At 31.6% G+C, this 21,809-nt stretch overlaps 1 protein-coding gene across 17 annotated transcripts in view; it reads right to left on the minus strand.

Annotated features, from left to right (window-relative positions):
* The window catches only part of LOC109536865 (hepatocyte nuclear factor 4-gamma), a 30,904-nt gene that overhangs the window by 6,753 nt on the left and 2,342 nt on the right, over positions 1-21,809 (minus strand). For 6 of the 17 annotated variants that reach the window (XR_002171876.2, XR_002171875.2, XM_019903285.2 and 3 more), the window contains exon 1: positions 18,426-18,823. The exons of 2 other annotated variants lie outside the window; for them this stretch is intronic. Coding sequence is in view for 13 of the 15 variants with exons in the window: in XM_019903285.2 (XP_019758844.1) it covers positions 18,426-18,561 (136 nt within the window). In the remaining 2 variants the exon portion in view is untranslated. Of the gene's footprint in view, positions 1-2,436; positions 2,681-9,392; positions 9,634-11,912; positions 12,157-15,009; positions 15,227-18,425; positions 18,824-21,809 lie in introns of those variants that run through there. 9 more of the 17 variants (XM_019903299.2, XM_019903298.2, XM_019903297.2 and 6 more) reach the window with 6 other exon arrangements.

Consider the following 21,809-nt stretch of genomic DNA (forward strand, 5'->3'; position numbering starts at 1 on the left):
CAAGAAAGCTCAAATAATGTTTCTTGATATCCCACAAATATTTTTTATTAAAAAACATTATCGATATGTTGCCACCAAAATGTGCAAATTGTACATAGGAAGTTCACAGGAAGTCTAATTAAATGCTTAGAAACCAGTTCATTTTTAAAAACTATTAATTAACTGGTTGTTGGTAGTTGGTTAACTGGTTTTGGTACGCCTGTTAGTTAAGACATATTGATTTTTGGATATTTCCAATAATCAATAAAAATAGCAACTGAATAAAAGACCATTCATCAGATGCGAAACAGAAAATTTAAAGGAATACAAAACACATTTTTCACATTTTTTTATTATCGAGGCAAACATACCGCAGGAATCCCTGACTAATTAATAATTAGTATGAGGAAACAGTCCAAACTGAAATAACGCGACAAATTTTTGCATCTTTTACAGCCAAACACTTTGATAACACACAAAGAGCTACTTATTCACATACTTTGTTGCAAAAATTGGCATTTTTCGTCCCAACAGTTTTTTTGCTTATGTCTCACATTTTACACTAGGTATAGAAAATTAAATCAGACCATATTCGCTTTTCCTTGTCTTCACCCTTAGTACCGTTTTTCTACACGCCGATTTCAATTACATAAGGCGTCACCTGACCTTAAGAAATAATTATGTTATTTGCCTATAAGAAATACAAAATGAGTGTCATGGATCTTAAAGCAATTATTGCCACTTTACCTAGTTATTCGTAATTATAAAGCAGCTATTAAGTAATTAGTCTGGAACAATAATTAGTACTACTATTATAGAAAGTGCTTTTCCCACTTGCCAGAACTGTTAAACATAAAAAATAATCGACAATTACAGCAAATTCAAGCAATCTGATTTTAACAGCCCTAATTAATTAGTAGACTAAGCAGTATAATTCGTTTACTGATCTTGTATTGTTACAAGTGTAATGCCGAAGGATTGATTTTTTTCAATCACTTTGACCGATCACTTTTAATTGTAACATTCAGTGCAAATTAAAAAGTTAAATGGATTTATGAGATAAGATAAAATCCAAAAATTATAAATTTATAATTATTTCAAAAGTATTTTACTCTTATCTCATAATTGAAGAAAACAATATGTAATCTTACAAAAAGCCTCAGATAAACATGAACATGAGATGTACTAAACATTTATAGTGCGGGTCTAAAAGTGCATTAACAGCTGAGATTACGACGAAAAAAAAATCAAAATAAATCAGACGAAAATGATGAAAATTAAATTAAACTGCGTAATAAGAAAACCTTCTAAAAGTTAAGTTACTTTTATTGTGCCCAACATTGCAGAACAGAACGATAACTTATCAGGTTTGCAAAATATCGTTGCAAATTTCGATATACACCAATCAATATTGGCTTTAATTAAAGGAAAAAGCTGTAATCTTGCTTAATTTATGAACAAATTAACATCAATCAATTTATCAGGAAATAAAGCGGATCTACATACATATTTAAAAATAATTCAGTCGGTATACAGTCACGTGAAATGTGTGCTGTAAAACTCAAAAAATCATCACAAAATATTTTTTCACGAAATGAGGTTGTCAATTAGAAAAGATGGTCTAATTCTTTCGCTCGTCTAAAAAGTGTCTTTATAAAATAAAAGATAGGCAGATGCAGACGAAATAACGAAAATGTGCTCGCATTTCCTTAAATTCATCAGCCTAAAGTAAGTTTTGAAACATCTCATTCTAATAAGATATCGCCAGGTCACAAAGTTGAAGGTATAGATAAACAAATAAGAATAAAGTAATCACACAAAGGAAAATGAAACAAAACTCATATAAAAGAAACGTTAATAACATCCGGAGCATAAGCAAATATCAATGAATCAGAATAAGGTCAAGAATGATACCGAAAACTAAACTAAAGATATGCAAGAAATTTGGATTTTGATATGAATTTGAACTAATTGGTAGCTCCTGAGTAATGACTTATTTCTGATTTATAAACTGTGCAATGGGCAAAAAGCCTGTTTTAAACACACTTAAAACTAAAAAAATAACTAAAAGTAAAGCCAAGAGGAAAAACCCTGACAATATTATAAAGATATAAAAATAAACAATATTATCTGCTTGTCTACAAATGACTAAATATCTACGAATTTTCAGATGTAGTTTTAATTTATTTTCCAAAATTGGTACTTATAAAGTATATACAGAAGTAAATTTAGTAAATTTTTAAAATATTCTGTATCTGTAAATTAACAAGAAATTGAAATGATTTGTTGATTGTGTACTTGCACGATGTGTATTCCTTTAAAGGGATATTAGATATTTGTAGATAGTTTTATTCACATTTATTAACTAGAGGTACCGTACATTACATAATATAACATTTTAAAAATTAAGATATTCCTCTCATAAGATGTTCGGATTTCAAAAAAGCTCCTACTTACAACCTCTTTTGTCTAATGTTCGACTATAATAAAATTTTCGTATGACAAACATTCCAGAATTTCAGTAATTATGATCAACAACCACGTGTAAATCATGTTGTTTTGCAAGCGTTATATTATACTGATCATGTTAGTTTGAAAACACATTCGACATTCCGATTAAGTACACTTAAATAAAATCACCAAACGCTTCAACCATGTATTGGAGTTGTTTGCAAGCAGATTACACATAAGTACCGAAAGCGTTAGAAGAAACTAACATGCAGATTGGTCAAATCATTCCTTTTTGAATCAGTTTATTATCAGTTTACGTACGTTTAAGATGCGTATTTCGAAATATAATGCTAATTATTAATCGTGACCCAAGAGCATTAATTAAGCTGCTTTCTCTGACCACAAAACTGTACATTATACAGCGTAATCAAATTACATAGATGTATAAATCACATACGTAATTAGTTTCTACACGTTTTACGGTTCAATTTCTATAGTGGACACTCAAAGATGCAAACTTTCGAGCAAACAAAACTAAAATCGAAAATATAATGTATTCATCTTTATCGCATGAAAACGTACACTATAATAATATAATATAATTCTGCGAAATAAATCTCTTTATACCCGTATAAAATCAACACACCTCTCTGCTCGTTATTGAGCATTATTACTGATCAACCAAATCAGTTCTCAATTAAAATACAATAGCAGGATGGGTCAAAGAGCGTTGACATAATGGAAAACGAGAAATTATAAATGCGAGTCAAAAAAGTGAAAAGGAAGATTAAAATCCATCATTTGAATGAATGGAAAACATAATAATTATATTCAAAACAAGAATCAAGACGTGACGAAGAATACCGGACATTTTTACAATTCCTGTTTACCATAAACTCCAGACAACGTCGGTGAAGTAACCGTTGTTATACTCTTATCAGTTACATATATATGTGTCATTAAACGGATCTTCTTGGAATACCGTGGAGATCAAGAACAAAGTTCAGCCAGATCAATTTTATCAATCGTAGCTAGTAATAAAATTTCTATACGAAACTTTTTTCGGAACTTTCATAAGATGTGGAAGGATATGATATTGTAAAGCCTAATGCACATTTTAGTGGCAACGAACACCCAATTACGACATCGGCTTATATCAAAAATAAAAACAATATCTCTTGACTGCTCTCTAAATTTATTAGCGTCGCGGAGAGAGGATTTTATAAATAGGTCGCAAAACATGTTTTTTTTCTAAATTAACCCGTAAATATTTCATCATTAGGCAGGCTCCTTTCATAAGCAAATATTTTAGAAAAAAATATTGATGATATGATTGATCAAATAATAATGGTAAACATATATTTTTTTAAATAACGTCAATATTTTGCTTATAACCCCATATAAGTGTAAACTAGAAATATTCAAAGTGATTTGGTATATCAAAGCAATCATCATTTGACAGTGGATTTATGGGAATTTCGGAGATTCCGTGAATCCACAAAAGAAGCAAAGTCCAGCCTGCTTACACCAACTATCTGTATTGTCCAATGTTATTGTTGAATTGTTTCGTCATCTTGTTTCAGTTCATATTTAAAATCACTTTCCCGTCAGGATTGTACGTAGGTACTATTATTATCTGATGTATTGGTTTCTGTTTTCTTAAGAATACGTCTGAATAACATTACCTACTTGCTAATATACTGTTTACATTATTAACATTTTTCTACATGACCCGGAAAGTTTTTACTTTTTCTATAAGATACAAGTTATATTTGTAACTCCACTTAAACGTCGCTGATTTCCAATGAAATTAAGTGGATATCTAATTGAAACAAAATTCCAGAATCTCCGATTTACTCGATTGGCTAATATAGGAAATATCAAAATCTACAACCATTTGAAACACGCCTCACCTTCTATTCAAAGAATTGAGGAATCCAGTCAAATATACTAAGCATAGTGAAGACATTTTTACCACATTTTTATCACATTTAAAGATATAATTAATCTTCTATTAACTATATACATATGGCATGGTAAGTATTTAATATCTAAGAAGTATATTTCGCACACGAGAACGGTCGATACCTAAATCAATATATTTAGGAGTAGTTCTACTTAGATCAATATCTCGGCAATGAAACTCAAATTTTGATCAAAAGTAAATACGACTGTACTCATTGAAATCATAAATTGGCATTTGATGGTTGAATTAGTTTTATTTCACCTAAACAGATAATCGTCGGACATTGCGGACAATTGAAGTTGGCTTATAGGACTCGGGTGATAAAGCATTGTAAATTATAGATAATGTCTTGATATTAAGTCCTAAATTATTGACAATTTATATTTTCAGAATATTTGCCCGCGCGAAAAATTACTTTAATCAAGCACAGAAAATGTGTGTTTACGGGCATTTAAATTAGAGATAAATAGGCAATTTATTGTTGTATAGAATACCAACCATTTAATTAGAATTAAACCCCAAATAAAAACATATAATTGGAAATGTTATTTACAATAAACCGATATAAACACACATATAATGAATGCTCATTAAATTGAGGTCGGCGGCAACTTACTTCTTATCAAAATATTGTAATTACTGGGATTCTCGGGGGCATCCTTAACTATCCGAGTTATTTTTTCTTACGATGTGCATATTAACATTGCCAGTTTACAAGTGCTTATACGAAATTATACAAATTATGTAAATAATTTCTTATCACATGTAGCAAATGTATGTTTGTTTAACATGAAATAAAGCAATGTCATTTGGATGTTCCGCCAGTATTTTATTATTCATATTAGTTGTACCATATGAAAAACACTTAAAGCCGTAGTCACATTTGACTATTCAAGTAACTTAACCTTAGTAACATCAAACTGCCCGTAAAGTTTCCCAAATAAACAATAATCGAGTAGTGGAACAAGCTTAGTTCGTACATCGCCATTGGAAAATTCTAACGGTCAAAAAGGTTAACGAATTCCTAATAGATGTCCGGATGCAAAGATGTATTTTTGGAATATGATTAATACATTAATTAATGCGCTAGGTTAGTAACAGTGGAATATAGTTGATATAATGCCGTAAATCCATCGACCGTCTGCTACCTACACCATTTGTGATCACAAACTCATGGGATAAACGTAAATTGAAGATATGCAAGTTTTCATTTTTTATACAAGTACTGTATTTTTATCAGTGTATCTTTACGTTCTAAGATAGCTTGTACCAAAGTAGAAAAATATAGTAAATTCGCTGATACAAAATCCTAGAGAACCTTCTCTTTAAAGCTCGAGTAAAATAGGCTAAACTATCTGATGGGATGAAGAACGTTGCCTACTATTTAAGAAAGAGTATTGGACAATATAAATCAATAAAGAAACGATTATATAAAAGCATCGGATTTGACGTAGCTGCATTGACGTATTCGATAAACCGGTATCCAAAAATAAATTGCATGTAGTTGAGAGCTCAATTAAATGGCATGTTTTAAATAACACAAGGTAAATTTCCCAAAGTGCTGTTATGAAAAACGATCAATTAAAGGTTTTTTTACGTGGAGAACTTGTTAAGTGCTAATTGTACTTTTAAACCAGACGAATATTTATGGTCGACAATACAAGAGTTAATGAAACGGCTTTCGTTCGACCACAATTATATACATATACAATTCGGTATTTACAGTAGGATGATTATTAAAATGGTGAATTTTTCGGCTTTTAGGCCAAAACAGACTTCTTCAGAAGACGCAACCCACTCGTGCTTGCTAAACGTCAGGAAGAAATTATTTTCCACTACGGCCTCAAAGCCCGAAAAACTCACTAGTTTCATGCAATGGTTGCAAAAGTCCCCCTTTGGATAATAAGCACGATTATTTTTCAATTAGTATATTGAGCGTTTTGATTAAGTGTTCGAGCACTTTACAAAAATATAGGTTACCAATAAAGTAAACAAGAAACATGTTTTTTTTTCGCAAAACTAATTACATGGATCTTATCTTCACTTCGAAATTCATTATCTGGTTAGAAATTGGCGTAACATTTTGACGAGCAATTATACTTAACGGTATATTTATGGGATAAATTTAATGGTAAATTACTCAAATTCGACAATAATTACTTTTTCTGTTTTTTTGATTTGAAAACCATTTTGATCTACAGCAACTGTTTGTTTTATCAAGTCATCAAGTTAATCCACTTCGCATTATATATGCCTCTATTTACCATACTTACAGATAAAGTAGGCATATTAATAGCGTTTATAATGAAAACAAGACATTAGGAGTTAAAGCTTAGAATAATCGAAACGTACTGATTGGTAAAATCCCATTAATAGAAAAAGATTCCCATGAATATTTACTGAGCAAACAATGACAAGGAAGAGAATTATCTGATCAGATACGGGCCGATTAGAGTAGATATTTTTAATGGAAAAGTAATTATAGGGCTTCTACAACAGTCCATGAAACGTCCGCAAAGGTTTCACATGGAATTATTTATATGAAAATAAGCTGTGGCACTCGTTCTGTCGTGGATGTTATCGATGCCATAAAATAAAATAATAAAATTAACATACAAAGCCAGACAATTAATGGCTGATAAGGCGGTTCAGAAACATGTGGGGTTAAATTTTGGATAGTACAATGGGAATATTATTGACCTTATGATCCAAGTTAACTAAAAAACTTGTATAATTCATTCAGGTATAGAATACATCCGTGTTTTTCACCAAAGCCTATAACTTTATTAAGGCATTTCCTATTCAGACGGCCAGACGCAGTTTTTTATATTAAAAAATTTACCATGGCCTTATTTATCTTGATAACGGCAATCAAATAATTTTCACATTAGTTAGTACGTAACTAGAGCTAAGATTGGGCCTTAAGATCGATCAGATGAGAGCCCATTTTCTCTCATTAGATGACTGATTACTGTTTGAAACTGCAAGGAAAGTGAAACAATAATGGGTCAAGCATGCTATTTGTTTATTTTAAGATGCTTTTACTTCAATGTAATATGTCGTAATGCTTGCACTGGCTTAAAAAATTAATAGTCCTATTTGCGTGAGTTATCTACAACTTTTCCTAATAAAACGCCATATTTATCGACTCTATACGAACAGTAAGTCAATCGAGCACCGCAATTCCACGTTCAAGTACTTGAAAAAGTTGCGGAATTGTCCGGAAAGTTAACATTTTCAGTAACAATAAACTATAATGTCATGTTTTAAGTAATTACCGACTAAAAAAGCTTGTTAGAAATTAAGACATCCATTAATTTGATAATAAAAATTACGACGCCGTTGATATTTTTACATAGTTAAACATTTGAAGAAAAGCAATAAAACCGGTTGAACTCAATTTGCTTAACAAATGAGGAAAACATACTAATAAAACAGTATTGATCATCAAATATTAAGACTAGTTTACTGCATCAATTTACAAGTTTTATGCAAGAAGAACATTGACATTGAAAATATTATGGATTTGAATTAGGAAAAAACAATGGGAGCGCTCACAAATCTGAATGTTAGATTAAACGACATTAATATTTGCTTTCAATGACTTTGTTGTTTCAGGTAAAAACCTTTTATCCAATGAAATGAAAATATTTTAAACAATTGTGTACAATAATTATGATGCTCTAACACTATTTCCATATAAAGAGTGTTTTTTTTAGAAGTATATATTTATACACTGAAATTCACTAAAATCATGTTACCGTCATGGCATGATGATTTGGGGTAAAATGCGCCGCGGCTGGCTCGAATGAAGAGCAATCTGGAAGTCCAATTTTCGTCCAATTCCAAACTTCTTCCAGACTATAAATCACAACAAACAGTGGGGTTTTCTGGATATGATGGGATCTCAATAATGGCTTCTGGACTTTCGTCGCTTCAAATCCGGCAATTTTGTTTATTTACGTAACCAATGAGCCAAAAACGATTAAGTCCACCGCAAAATAAACGTAGCGCACGGTGAGTTTGGCGAACTCAAGAGCGATTTTTCAAATGAATTACCAATTAAATCGGAAAGCCATTTTTGAGACGCCGTTATATCTAAAAAAACTCACTATTTGTGCTTTTTTATGAGTCTAGTAAAATTGTCGTAAAAAATCGTAGTTAAGCTATAATGGCATATAATTGTCGTTTCAATAAAGCCGTACCATGACCTTAACATGAATCTTATGAGTTTTATTTCAATTTAAAGTTCCATACCTACAGATAAAAAACATCCTTTGTTAGTCATGAAAATATTTAGATTTGCCCAAATTAAGGTTAACAAGGAATGCAGCTTAAAAACGGGCTTCCAATCGAATATCTTTGTTTTATAATTAATGCATTTGGAAAAAATGTACCGTTAGAAGCACCATCTGCCTGTACTTTTAAACCTACGGTAGATTTGTCTAAAACATCATATTTTGCGCGTTCGTTATAAGTTATTTTAATCTAGGTATATACGTGTTTTTCTTTTTAAAAATCCCTCTGCCTTAGATAATTTGCTGGTAAATGTATGACTATTTTAAGGCGCTATCTACAATGACAGTCTAGACAGAAAAAATAAATAAGTATGTATTTTTGTTTTATCAAATGCTTCCGAAGATCACTCTGTTTTCACATGATCGGAAATGTTTAATAGATACATTCAAATTGATTTGAATCTCGGAAATGTGTCACAAACTGGAGTAAAACATTTAAGGATGAATGTTGATTTTGATGAATTGATTAGTTTTGAATTTATTATTAGGTTCGATCATGTATACTTATATGACTCTGCAGCTTCGGAAAATTATACACACCAGATAGCAAATTATTTTAAGGCAATGTGAGTCCAATATTACTCATTAAAGGCTTATTTATCTAATATTTAGAATATAGTAGTAACATTTAAAATATGGAATCTGCACGTAGATAAATTCAATAGCGCAGTAATTATTGATTAGGCAAAATTACTCACCGATGTTAGGTCGAAACATTAACTGATTCACTTCAAACATTTTTTCGATAAGGGAACACTGAACCTACACTTCAACTGCCATCGTAAAATGAGTTATGATATAAGTACGAAAATAACATAAAAAAACTGTAGAAACCTTCAAACTGCACAGACAAGCTCACATAAAATCGTCATCCAGTACTGAAGACTAAAATAATCTCTCCGAACACTTTACGACGATACAACAATGGCAACTGATAACCGAGAAAGTGATAAGACCTTCTTATAAGACGACTAAAATTAATTTAATAATATTAAGAAAATACAATACTTCAAGTCCGCAAAAAGATAAAATATTTTTACTTTTGCACACTTGAAAATATAGGTATTCTTTCGAATTTCTCAGACATTACAAATGATTTAGAATACGCTTACTTTTTTCTGGGGAAATTGGGGGTAATTCCGGGAACTAAGTCGGAAATAGTTATCCAAAGAATGGCAAGCAGTTCAAATTGCGGGTCCAAAAAGAAAAACGTTCTTAATGTCATGTCGATTTGGCTGATGTAGTTATTTCAAATTAACTTTTAAGAAACTTCTAGTCACTATTTCGGAAGTGATAAAAGTTATTGTTTACCTAAGGACACGACTAGGCGAGAAGTAACATCTATATCCAAAATGAATCGTAGAATGGGTAGTAAAATATAGTGTTGTGCTAGTCCAAGCTTCAAAAGCAAGCGCAGCTCAAATGCAGCTAATCCCAAATTAACGAACCAGCGTATTTTAAAATAAATATAAAATATATACATATATGTATATCAAGGATTCTAATTAAAAATGTGATCCAAATTTTAATGGAATTAGTAATAAACAGCTGTTTTCTACATGACTACAATTTATCTGAGTATTTCCTCTGTCTTTGTCACAAATTATATGCAATTCCACATAAAAGCACGTGCTCGAAAGTATGGAGAATGATGATTTCATAACATTAAATTTAAAGACAGAGTTTATCACAAATCAGTCATATAATCAGACCAATTTGCTTTGGTTGTGTTACCGACATTTATAATATGAACGTTGCATTATCTCTTTGTTTGCTTTAACCTTTTTACAATGTACATATATCAGTTTTAATTAAGTAAATCAAATAGTAAGCAAATTTGCAAAAACAGTCATCACAAAACTTGAATTCATATATGGGTTTTCTCAAAAATAAAAAATTATTTATTGGTTTCGAAATGTTGAATGAAAAGTAACAAAAAACAGTAATTTGGCACAATCTTTTGAAGACAAGGGAATCACGTAATTTTGTACTGCTGGATTTATTTAAACCCAAGGCTTCAAACTTTTGAAGTATTGATATAGAACTAGATAAAACGAATAAATTGAGATTTACTTCATTATGCCATTAAGAATGCATATTATTAGCATTCTTGAATAACTTGTTGCATGTGCATTCATGATATACTAAATTAGTGTGGCGTCTCATTTCACGTAGGTCATGCCAAGATTATTTGACCACGCAAACTTAGAAATTATTGAGTAGTAACAGCGAGAGAAACGTTAAAATCTATATTCCTTTTAAGCTTGTACCAACCTTGTAAGCGATTAAAGATAAAATAAAATGGTTCTATGAGATTTGTCGACACACAAACTCCCTTGTGAAAACGTGAAATGTTTGACAACGCTCTATCTCTATATCCTATCGTTCTTTTGTGTGTCAGAGCAAATATAATCTATCATTTTGGATGCAGAAGTCCTTTATCAAATAGGCTAATGAGGAACTTCAAAAGCTCATAAATCCAAAGTAGTTTTTCCTCACTAAAAATCTATTACTACTTTTAGAACTTCGATAAACAAAAAACCAACTTATTCTCTAAAATTTGCAGTTATTTTGAAATTCTGTATAATTCGTCAATGTATCTCTCAATTCGAAATAGATAAATCAAATACAAGTGAATTTATTAAGCTTCTGCCACTTATGCTGCAAAAAACATTTAGCAACAAACATACTCGAATGAAGTTGCAGAGAGGCTGATTACAGAGATGTGTTTTCACTTTGGATATCATTTAGGATATCATTTATTCCAGTATCTAGTGAATGCTTTGTCTTCATGTATTTGAGTGTTTGAACTAAAAGAGTTTAAAACATCGTTTCTTGAGGAGAAAAAACTGTACAAGAGATAAGTCAAGTAAAACGAAAACTCTAATTAAATACACTAAAGATGCACTTACTGTTTCTATCAATTCATATCATATTTTTTTGATTTTAGTGAAAAACTATGTATTAAATAAGGCATTATGCCGTTAATACTTGTGAAAAAAGCTGCGTTTCTTACATGTTTGTTAAACTATATTACAATACTGAGCACGAGGGTTATAAAATTAAGGAAAATTAATACAATTGCAAATACTATTTATGCATCCAGTAATAAACCAGTCCAAAGTGCAAACGCAAGTATGTTGTAGTATGCTCAACAATTTTAAAGCCATCCAAGGCAACACTCAATGAATTTGGGTTCATTTCTAATTTCCACTTACATAAATTAAACGCCTCACCTTCAAAAAGTCCCATTTGGCCAGCAATTTTGCCTGCCGAAAAATCCGCGCTCAGTAAAGTTAATGCGCGTTATCCAAAAAAATATTACTCGGACACGCGAACTGACCCGGTTAACTTGAAAAAATGTTTTTATGATGTGCAACTAGCAAAGTAACAATTGTAGTTGTTAACGCATCGTCATCAAATCAGACATACGTTTCGTTGGACTTTGTATGGGCGACTGAAGCGATTTGTGTTCAATATTATATTTTTGTTGTTACGTCCACAAGCACGGTCTAGGAGTTCCCCCAGCATCTTAGTTATCTCACAATCCCCATGTTGTTGATTACTTTGAGTGACTATCGCAGATTTATGGGTGTTAACTTGCAATCCGACCAGCGAATTGATGCGGCGGTGTTAGAAGACGTAAGAAGACGAAAACTCGTTTTACAAGTTTGAAATTTTTTAAATTTGAGCCAATATTCCGCTGAATCAGCTTTCAAAGAAATGTGACAATATAGTTTTTATTCAAAATTACGCTAATGATTTCAAGTTTTGAACACAGCTAAAGTAGTTTGAAGGGTAAACACCTTGCAAAGACGAGGAATAAAACACTTTGGTGGATACTAAAAAGCGAATAAAGTATTTCCTTATAAAAATATATTTTGACTTGCATCGAATAGAGAATACCCAAGTGGCTAAGCCCAATATATATACCGAAGTGGCCATATGTGTAGTTTTAACTCATTAACACCGATTGCACCAAACAAGCTAAAACCTTACAAACCAATTTATCGGAAAAACTGCCTTCAACTATTAACAAATAATAAAATTAAGTAATGCTCACAATTAATAGTTCTTTAATCGACTAGTCCCCAGTACCATGTGCAATTAATAATAGTTATGATCCAAATTAGCATAATAAGTGGCGAAGTAAACATGACATAATGGCGCAAAGTAGTTATTAACAACATATGAATTGTCAATTTTGATCAAGAATTTACAGAAAATACTAGGCAAGCTGTTGTACCCGTATTGTTAAGATCTAGAGGTGTCCTATATAAAAGTTGGCAATTTACGGGATATGTAAAAATAGATAAAAGTAGTAAATAAGAGATGTGTCAACATTCTAGAGCATTAATTACCACAAAGCATTTCATAACCGAATAACTTGTAGAGTAGAGCAAAAAATGTGATAAAAATTAAATTTGAAAAAAGGCACGAAAGTGAAGGAAAATATTTTAATATATTTATCAATTTACATGCTAAATGCCACAAGATTCCTGAACATAAAAATTGAAGCAAATGTTCTTATTAAAACGTGCATATATTCATAGCGGTTACATCCGTTAGGGTATTATTCAGGTTCTTCCTCTGAGTCAGATTAAGAAAAAAAACTCTATTAAAATTTTTAATTCAATTTAGGAAAATTTGTATGTTCAGGTATTCCTCGAAGTTGATGAAGTTGCGTTACTTCAGTTAAATCTAACGTGCACTGCAAATTTATTCAAATGTTAAACAAATGAATTTATTACTATTAAATAAATAGGAAAATTAAAATATTTTACAATTTAGCAGTTCTTGAAAATCATATTCTAATGTGCCTACATCGAACAAGATTAACGACTTTCGAATCCGGTGTCCCCATTTTGGTGAAATTCTACAATGGTAAATGATGTGTGATTATTATTTAAAACTTATCAAAACGTAGTTTATTTAATATAAAATATGATTTCCTATGTAATGTTTTATTAGCTGGGTGGAGTTTTTAAAGTGTGGGATTGTGAATAAAGAAAAGTCGTTATCCACACTAGCCGACGTTTCGTCTATTGATATAAACTTCCTCCGAAAAACACAACTAAACTGACTAAGAGATTTAAAACAAAGTATTTCACACAAATTGCTTTTTAAAATAATTTATACACAAAAACAATTAAAACGAAAATGATGTTTGGAACATAGAAGAAATGAGATGAGACAAGATTTTCAATTAACACGGTACATGAATGAATCAAACAGAATGTTTGTTGCTATACAGGGTGCTCATTTTTCGAATCTCATAACTGGTAAAGTTTCTAGCTTTACAAAGCTCTTGGTTTCTCAAATACAAAATTACAAATTGGCAATGGTTTTTTCACTGGGCTTTAATTATCAATTTTAGATTATTTTGCGAGATTTGTGTGACAGGAAATATATCCAATCCAAAATATCGTTGTTGCGACATAGAATGTCAATTATTCATGAAGACATGTGTTTTTATTTCTGGACCACTTGAAAGATTCAAGCAGCTCTACCACTGATTTCAAGGAAAAATTGATATTTAATAGGCTCAGAGCCAAATTAGGCTCCATTATAAAAAGCTCGGTTAATTTTTTATCTCGTAAATCAAATCGACTACGATAATTTATATACCAAAATATATATCAAGGGTAATTTTACTTCGCTTGCAATGTTGAGCCGCTTCATTAACTCTAGCAGTAGAAACTTGACGATGGCCGACTTTTTCAAAATGTTTTTTAGGCAAAACGCAATCCTAAATTTTAAAAACAAAATCGATGACATTTGGACATACAAGTAAAAGGTGCCGGAAAAACCGAATTGACGAATATTTCATTTAAACCCTCACATAGTGGGTGAACCTTACGTCCAATTAAATGTAAGTATCAAAAACAAAAGGGCTGCCGACATAAAATATCAGAAATAACAAGCTCTATTTTTTAGAGGAAAATGAAAATGACGGAAAGCTGTGTCTCTCCAGGAAAGTTTTAAAACATTATTTCTGAACAGTCAAAATAACGTTCTGAAATGAATTAAAAATAGCATATTATTTTTAAATAAATGTAGTGACATAGTAAATGATGTTCTTATGTTAGCGAACGTCGCCGGGTGAATTTCATCTTTGAATATATTTAGTATTTTAATCACAAGTAGAATTATCTTGCGTAAATCTTATGTAGGTAATTTAGTTGCATTCAAATTACATAAAACAATGAATGCAGTAGTTGTTAATGTTGTTTTCAGTTCATACATGTTTCCCAGTTTTTTTCACCTAAATTCGTCCACCACCAAGATGACTCAAAACACCACATAATAAATTACCTTGACTAATATCCGAAATGTCCATAATAACATAATCGCAAAACATCTTGAAAAAATTGTGACGGACTCACTATTTTGCGTAATGCAAAGCAAAAGTTCAAAAAGTCCAAAAGTACTATCAATTTCAGCCTGAACACCAAAGTCTAAGGTATCAACAATTTCGAAAAAAGTGGTGTTTCTTTGGTTGTAGTTGTTAGTACCGGCGCGACACGATGTGTTATGGTACCTCGCGTGGTCCCTTTCGTGGATTCGTTGAAAATTTCGCTCGGTCATGTTGAATAAAACTAGTTATTTATTCGTCGTCAATGTAAAATTGCGTGTGTACCAATGGTGTACTTAATCGATGGCACTTACAAGGATAATTTGCAATTTGCGGGTGTTCTTACGGAGGGCTATTAGAGACATGATTCTGATCACCTGGTTTCTCTAATAAATTAGCAACTTTGCCTGAAATTCTTCAACCAGTAAAATATGGTCCAGAGGTCGGGGAGTTGTGAGTAAGTTGCCCGATGCCTAGCCTAGTCAGATGCATTAATACTCCAATGAGACATATTTTGATAAGACTTCGTATCTGTTACTGAGTCACATTAAAACCGACATAGAAGTGCGGTTTTCCAAATAAATGATTTACAAATGAGATTAATGCATGTTTTTATCATAACCTGAAAAGTAATATAACAGAGGGTCAACCATGCAAGTCCAAGGATTAGTTATCAAGATAAAAAATTATTAGAAACATTTTTAGAGATGGCATCAATATGTACTCGAGGCTTATTAGTCGCGCTAGTTACAACAACATTCGTTTCATTGTATAATTGAGATTAGAGATTATAGCGCAATTTATAAGACAAGCAAGACAAGCCACCTGCAACTTAAAACGTTGAGTAACTTGGAAGCATCCTATAAGTTAATTGACCTCTTTTATATTAAGTATTTTTATTAATGTTTTACATATTCACTGTCATTTTTATATATTTTTGAGCAATTATTGTACCTCCGTTTTGGGGCCATACTTGGGACATTTCTCGTATAAAAAGAAGCTCTAATTCACATATTCTGATCAAACGTATTGTAAAGCTCTGCGGGATTATCTCTTAAATATAAGATTACGAACTTTCAGCTTTCACTCCAATAGGTTTTTTTTAGTTCATCTTATCATTTTTTGATATAATGTCGCCGAAAAAGAACTATTAAATTACTTAAGACAAGACATATAGGCTGTCTGCATAAATCGAACAAAAATATTATCTTCAACACTATCAGACATCCCAAAAACACCATGCCGTTGATAAAAAAGAAACAAATCAGTAGTTACAGTTTTCGTCTAGCAGATATGGGAAATTAATTCCTCACCACCAAGATAAGGATATAAAGGGTATGCCGTAAGCACATGATCGAAAGGGTACCTACTGCAACATTATTTGGCTCAAAAGGAGACGATCGGACCTAACTTTTATTAAGAAAAAAGGACTGGCTCCTCAGCTATTGATGGTGAAAGTTTCGTGAAAATAACGTTCTTTTAAATATCGGGAGAATGATCCCTACAATGGATTTTGATAAAACTCGCTGTTGATTTGTTCTTATGGAAGACTCATATTTTGATGAAGCAACGAAGTTTATGCGCTTTGGACAAGTGGTAAATTCTTGAGTGTCTTCGTACAAAAACTACCAGAGCCTTTTATTTGACGGCTGGGAATCAATAGATTTTTCTGAGTTATGCAATAATTTTTTGACGTTTTTAAGCTTTGTAGTCTTGTAGCGTTCATAGTTTTTACGGAAAAAATTTCTATTCTCCTGCCAATTGACAATTTTAAACATTCATTAATCCTTTTTACTAACAAAATTTAAGTTAGGTTTTTTATAACATCAGGAAAGTACGCCGATTAATTTAACGCTTGACAATTAATTAATTATAAAAGAACATTATTGCTTACTACGACATTTGCAGTTAATATACGTGTATAATGTTGGTATTGTTAAATAGCACTAAAACAGAAATATTTTTTGGTGGAAAAACTGATTGCTGCATGATTTTACGAAGAGCTCAAAAATGTCAAAAAATTATTAGTGCATCAACTCAAAACCCAAATGTGCTGATTCCAGCGACAAAATAAAAAGTTGTGGTAGTTTTAGCACCAAGACACTCAAGAATTGACCGCTTGCTCGAAGCGGATGAAATCGATTGATCTTATATAAAAAAAAATTACAGTGAGCTTCATTAAAATCCATCGTATATTTCCCGACATTTTCGGAAACATTTTTTAAAGAACTTTTACCATTAATAGCAGAGAAACCAGAGAAAAGTTAGTTCAGGTCGTCTTCTTTTGAGCCAAAGAATATCAAACTGTCCATTCGATCATCATCATGACCATATCCTTGGTCATATGCTTACGGGATACTCTGCATATTACAGATTACTGGAAATAGAGTTTTAGACAACTACCTCCGATAATACAGGTAAATGGATGTAATTAACATTTGCACAGTAATATAAAAGACTTTCTAGGCTTTAATAATTATTATCGCAGTGTCCTTGCCGTTCAAATTAAAAATAACGAAAATCTTGTTGTCAAGCCAAATACTTAAAATTGAATCGCTTATCGCAATTTGAATTCTATCTCTATTTGAAAGTGAATCAATTTTCCACTTGCCAATTGCTATACAAAAACAATAAACTCGGCTAATTATATAGTCACTAATAAGACCAAATAGGAGTATCAAAATTGCTTCAATTATTACTAAAGTAAATGGTGTAATTAAACATAGTTGACCCGTCTAGTGTTTATATATGCATTTAATATACTTGCACAGTTATCTATTAAGATTGAGAGTCACAAAATGTCATCAACGTGTGTACGACTGATGCTTACTTCGCAAGGGGTTTCAAGAATGCATTTTTTTTGCTTGATTGCTGTAAATCTACAAATCTCTTCTGCCTGTTTCGACAACGTTTGCTACTTCTCTCATAGGTCCATATATCCGAGATAAATCGAACTGAGCATGGAGCAAAAAGAACGTTTTACTCTGACAGAAATAAGAAACACGAAAAAGAATGAATTTTGCAGAAAAGTCTTTGAATTAACTATTTGTTGAATCTTAAAAAACCACTATCGTAGAAAATGATGTTCATTTGCCTTTAGATACAACATACAAGATAATGTAATTGATGGTTGGTAACATTAATTAACCAGGCTCAAGGCCAGAATGTCCATATATTACTCAAACCCTACTTATTTAATTATCAGGTGCAGGTGAAAAAATTCCAGGTAATAAGTACACGTGCTGACTATAAGTGTAACAAAGTAGCATCTTTTAGAGATTATAAAGCAGCTGAATAATGAGTTGTGGGGTAAAATTTACAAATCCTCATTCTCAAAAATCTCAAATCAATCTCAAAACTCCTAGAGAAAACTTACCGAGAAAATTGAATCCCAGATAGGCACAATCATCCAGATGAATCGTACTACTCAAAAGGTAATCGGTTCCATCCAGTTCTCCGTCTGAAATAGTGCTCAATTCTCCAGGACTCAGAGAATAAAAGGACGAAGGCATTTTGGAAAGTCTATAATTTGCCTGCAACCGACACGAAATAGGCGAGTTCTACTTGAACCAACGAGTCGGATTGTGCACTTAAGTAGCCGGTAAAAGAAATTGAAAAAATTGTCCGTCACTAGATAAATTAGATACAACTAAATAACATCCTTGTTGCTGATAACGCTCGTTTTCTAGTTCAGTGTATCCGAGTTGGTTACCTTTATAATAATACAAATGGAATTGATAAAAGGCTCTTTCCAACGAAATGCTCCAATCGACACTGAAAGTAATAACATATTTAGAAGAAAGCTTGTAATTAAAATTAAAGTTATTCAGAAGTCATGGAGGGGATTCTGTGTTTACGTAAGATTTATCACTGAGTGATAAATCCAAATTATATTTACAAGTTAAATGGAGAAATTGATGCCATATTTTTATGGTGCACGGTGAAATTTGTTACATTAGGTCGATACTTGTTTTGGTGCAAATATCTGCACCTAACAGTGTTACACAATGAGGGGTTCATTCCAATCAAGGTTGGCAAGTGGTATAATGAGCATTATCGGCTAATTCAAACCACACATTTTTTATATTTATTATTAAATTGCTCTGAATAAAATTATTTATGTACGAATAATAATCTTAGTTGATCGGCTCCTAAGTAAATATTTATTACATGATAATAATTTAGCCGAGATAATAATCTAAGTTCTACTAGGGAGGACTTCCTTACGCCATTAAAAATGGTTAATATAACAAGCAATAAAACTTATGTAAATACATAAAGTTGTAATTGTTTTATATTTAATTAATGTTAGACTTAGAGACCAGATGCCATTTAGCACATTGATTCTCTCATCTTATGCTCCTTATATTAGTACTTTTATATCATTTGAACATAAACCGACTATCTCTTAAACGGTTCTTAAAAACATGTGAAAATAATTGTTATGCTGTTACGGAACTGGGCAAAAAAAAATTGGAGATTTTTTTAAGTTTATAATCTTCTAATATTGAGCGTATATTTTATTTTATATGATGCTATGCAAAATTCTACTCATAGAAAAACTACATATACTAAAATTTTGTTCTGGTTTGATTTTTCAACTTGGTGCCTTCACTTGAAAAACAAGACAGGCATTAGGACCTTAGGATCCTTTTAAGTCTATAGAGGGTAGCCTTAAGAAGTCATCATTTTCAACAGTGTCTAAAAAACATATCCAAATAAAAGACGCGATATATACTTGTTATCGCAATTCCGGAGGCATTTCTTTAATTGTTTAGATTGAAATATTCAACGCCTACGATGGTAAATATAATAATACATATATACAACATATCGTCAGCAAACATTTTCCCAGTCCTGCAGTATAATAAGAAATTTAAAAAAACTTTAGAAAGAGAATAAAAACTGCTTTAAAAATGTATTGAAGAATTCTAGTTAACTCTTTAAAGGCAACTCGATCACTAATTTATTTTATATTAAAAACTCACTGTCGGTACTACACATAGATGGTAAATCTATAAATCCACTCAAAACAATATAAACTATTTTGTTTCAAGGACCAAAAAATACTTAAATGCCATTAAACCTAAATAATTAAAAAACAACCCACATTTATATAGTATTATTATACATTTCGGCGCTCATCAGCAAGATTGTGATTCACCCTATACATTTACTGCATTGCGCCAGATCTTAATTTATCTCGAAACTGTTTTCAATAATTTGAAAAGTCTTAGCTGCTGATAGTGTTTATGTATATTGAAAGATATTTTTAAGGTAACTTATCGGTTTCAACCCACTTGATAGCATGGATCAAATTGACCTAAAAATCCTAATTTTGGAATAAACACTAAATTATTAAATTTTAAATGAAATGTTTACTGATGCCAAATTAGCAAACAGATTCCTTATATACGCAAAATATCCACAGTGGCGCCTCGACTACGTTTTTTTCTAGAATAGCGGAATTTAATGATCACTAAATACGATAATCTCAAGAAATAGTAGCGAACAATTATCAAGTGAAAAACTTGGAATTCACCGCCAAACCCTTTTTGTTTGCATTTTTTTCCTATATTAAGCCAGTAGATATTTAAAAACAATATATCTTCAATGTGGAATCAACTTAAAATTTCAACATTCTCATTCAAATAGAATCAGAGCACGAGCAACGACTTGAAAGAGGCTTTTGGGATGTTACGTGTAATATTTCAATATAAAGCATTCGGACCGACATTAGGAAAAACATACAAAATAAAACTACTCTGGCGTCCATAACATTGAAAAGAAAATACAGACCGAATAGATCAGTTCACCTTGGCATGTACTATATTAGATAATTCCTAGAAAAATTAGTGATTTAATTTCGAATTCAGATAACATTTTTCACTTTTATCCCTTATCGTTACCATTCGTGGCCTTTAAGATATGCTAATGCTTAACGAGCTTTTGCTGGCGGTTCCGACGAGTTAATCATACTTTTTCCATAATTCTTAATGCAAAACTTTGATAAATACACATTTGGAAATTTCACAAGACAAGAGCTTTTGCAAATATTCTGTTATATATTAATTAATGAGAGATCAGCTGCCTCCGGTATTTTTCAGGCGAATGCTTTGAATGGAAGATAAGTAAAATACATCCTGCAGTTTGTTGCTGATTTAAAATAACGGGTGGCTTTTACGCACTAAAGTGTTACATTAGTGGATCTCTATAAAGACTGAATCCAATAAACCCCATTGGGACACGGTAATAACAATTTTATTTGTGGAGTGGATAAGAGTACCTAAGTGTAGCCTAGATATTTGCATAATTTGTTTACCGGCGCCCATCAAAATTGCCTCCAGGGTTTTATATTAAAATATTATTATTTGGGGTCGCAAATTAGCATTTGCTAGGAACATTTAAAACATTTAAAACAATTACATTATCTACAAAATAAGCGTATTTCTTGTAATCCAGTGCTCCGTAATATTAACAAGTAACTTTTTTTTATTAAAACTTTATCACCCTATAGCTCGGAAACTAAGCGTTTTGGGAACACGGTATATTAAGGAAATACAGTAATGTCCGCTTATAATGAACCCGGTTATAGTGAACTTTCGGTTAAATCGAACTTTTTTCCTTTAATTGAAACGTCGTCCACAAAGACCAACGTATTTTTTTACTGGTTATAACGTACTTCCGGAAATAACGATCACTTTTTAGGATAGTTGTATATTCACTTTCCGTTTATAACGAACTTCCACGCTCAGCAACA

The sequence above is a fragment of the Dendroctonus ponderosae genome, unplaced genomic scaffold (assembly GCF_020466585.1).
Source record: "Dendroctonus ponderosae isolate FM_Combo_2020 unplaced genomic scaffold, Dpon_F_20191213v2 Dpon_F_20191213_6, whole genome shotgun sequence".
NCBI classification, from domain to species: Eukaryota; Metazoa; Arthropoda; class Insecta; order Coleoptera; family Curculionidae; genus Dendroctonus; species Dendroctonus ponderosae.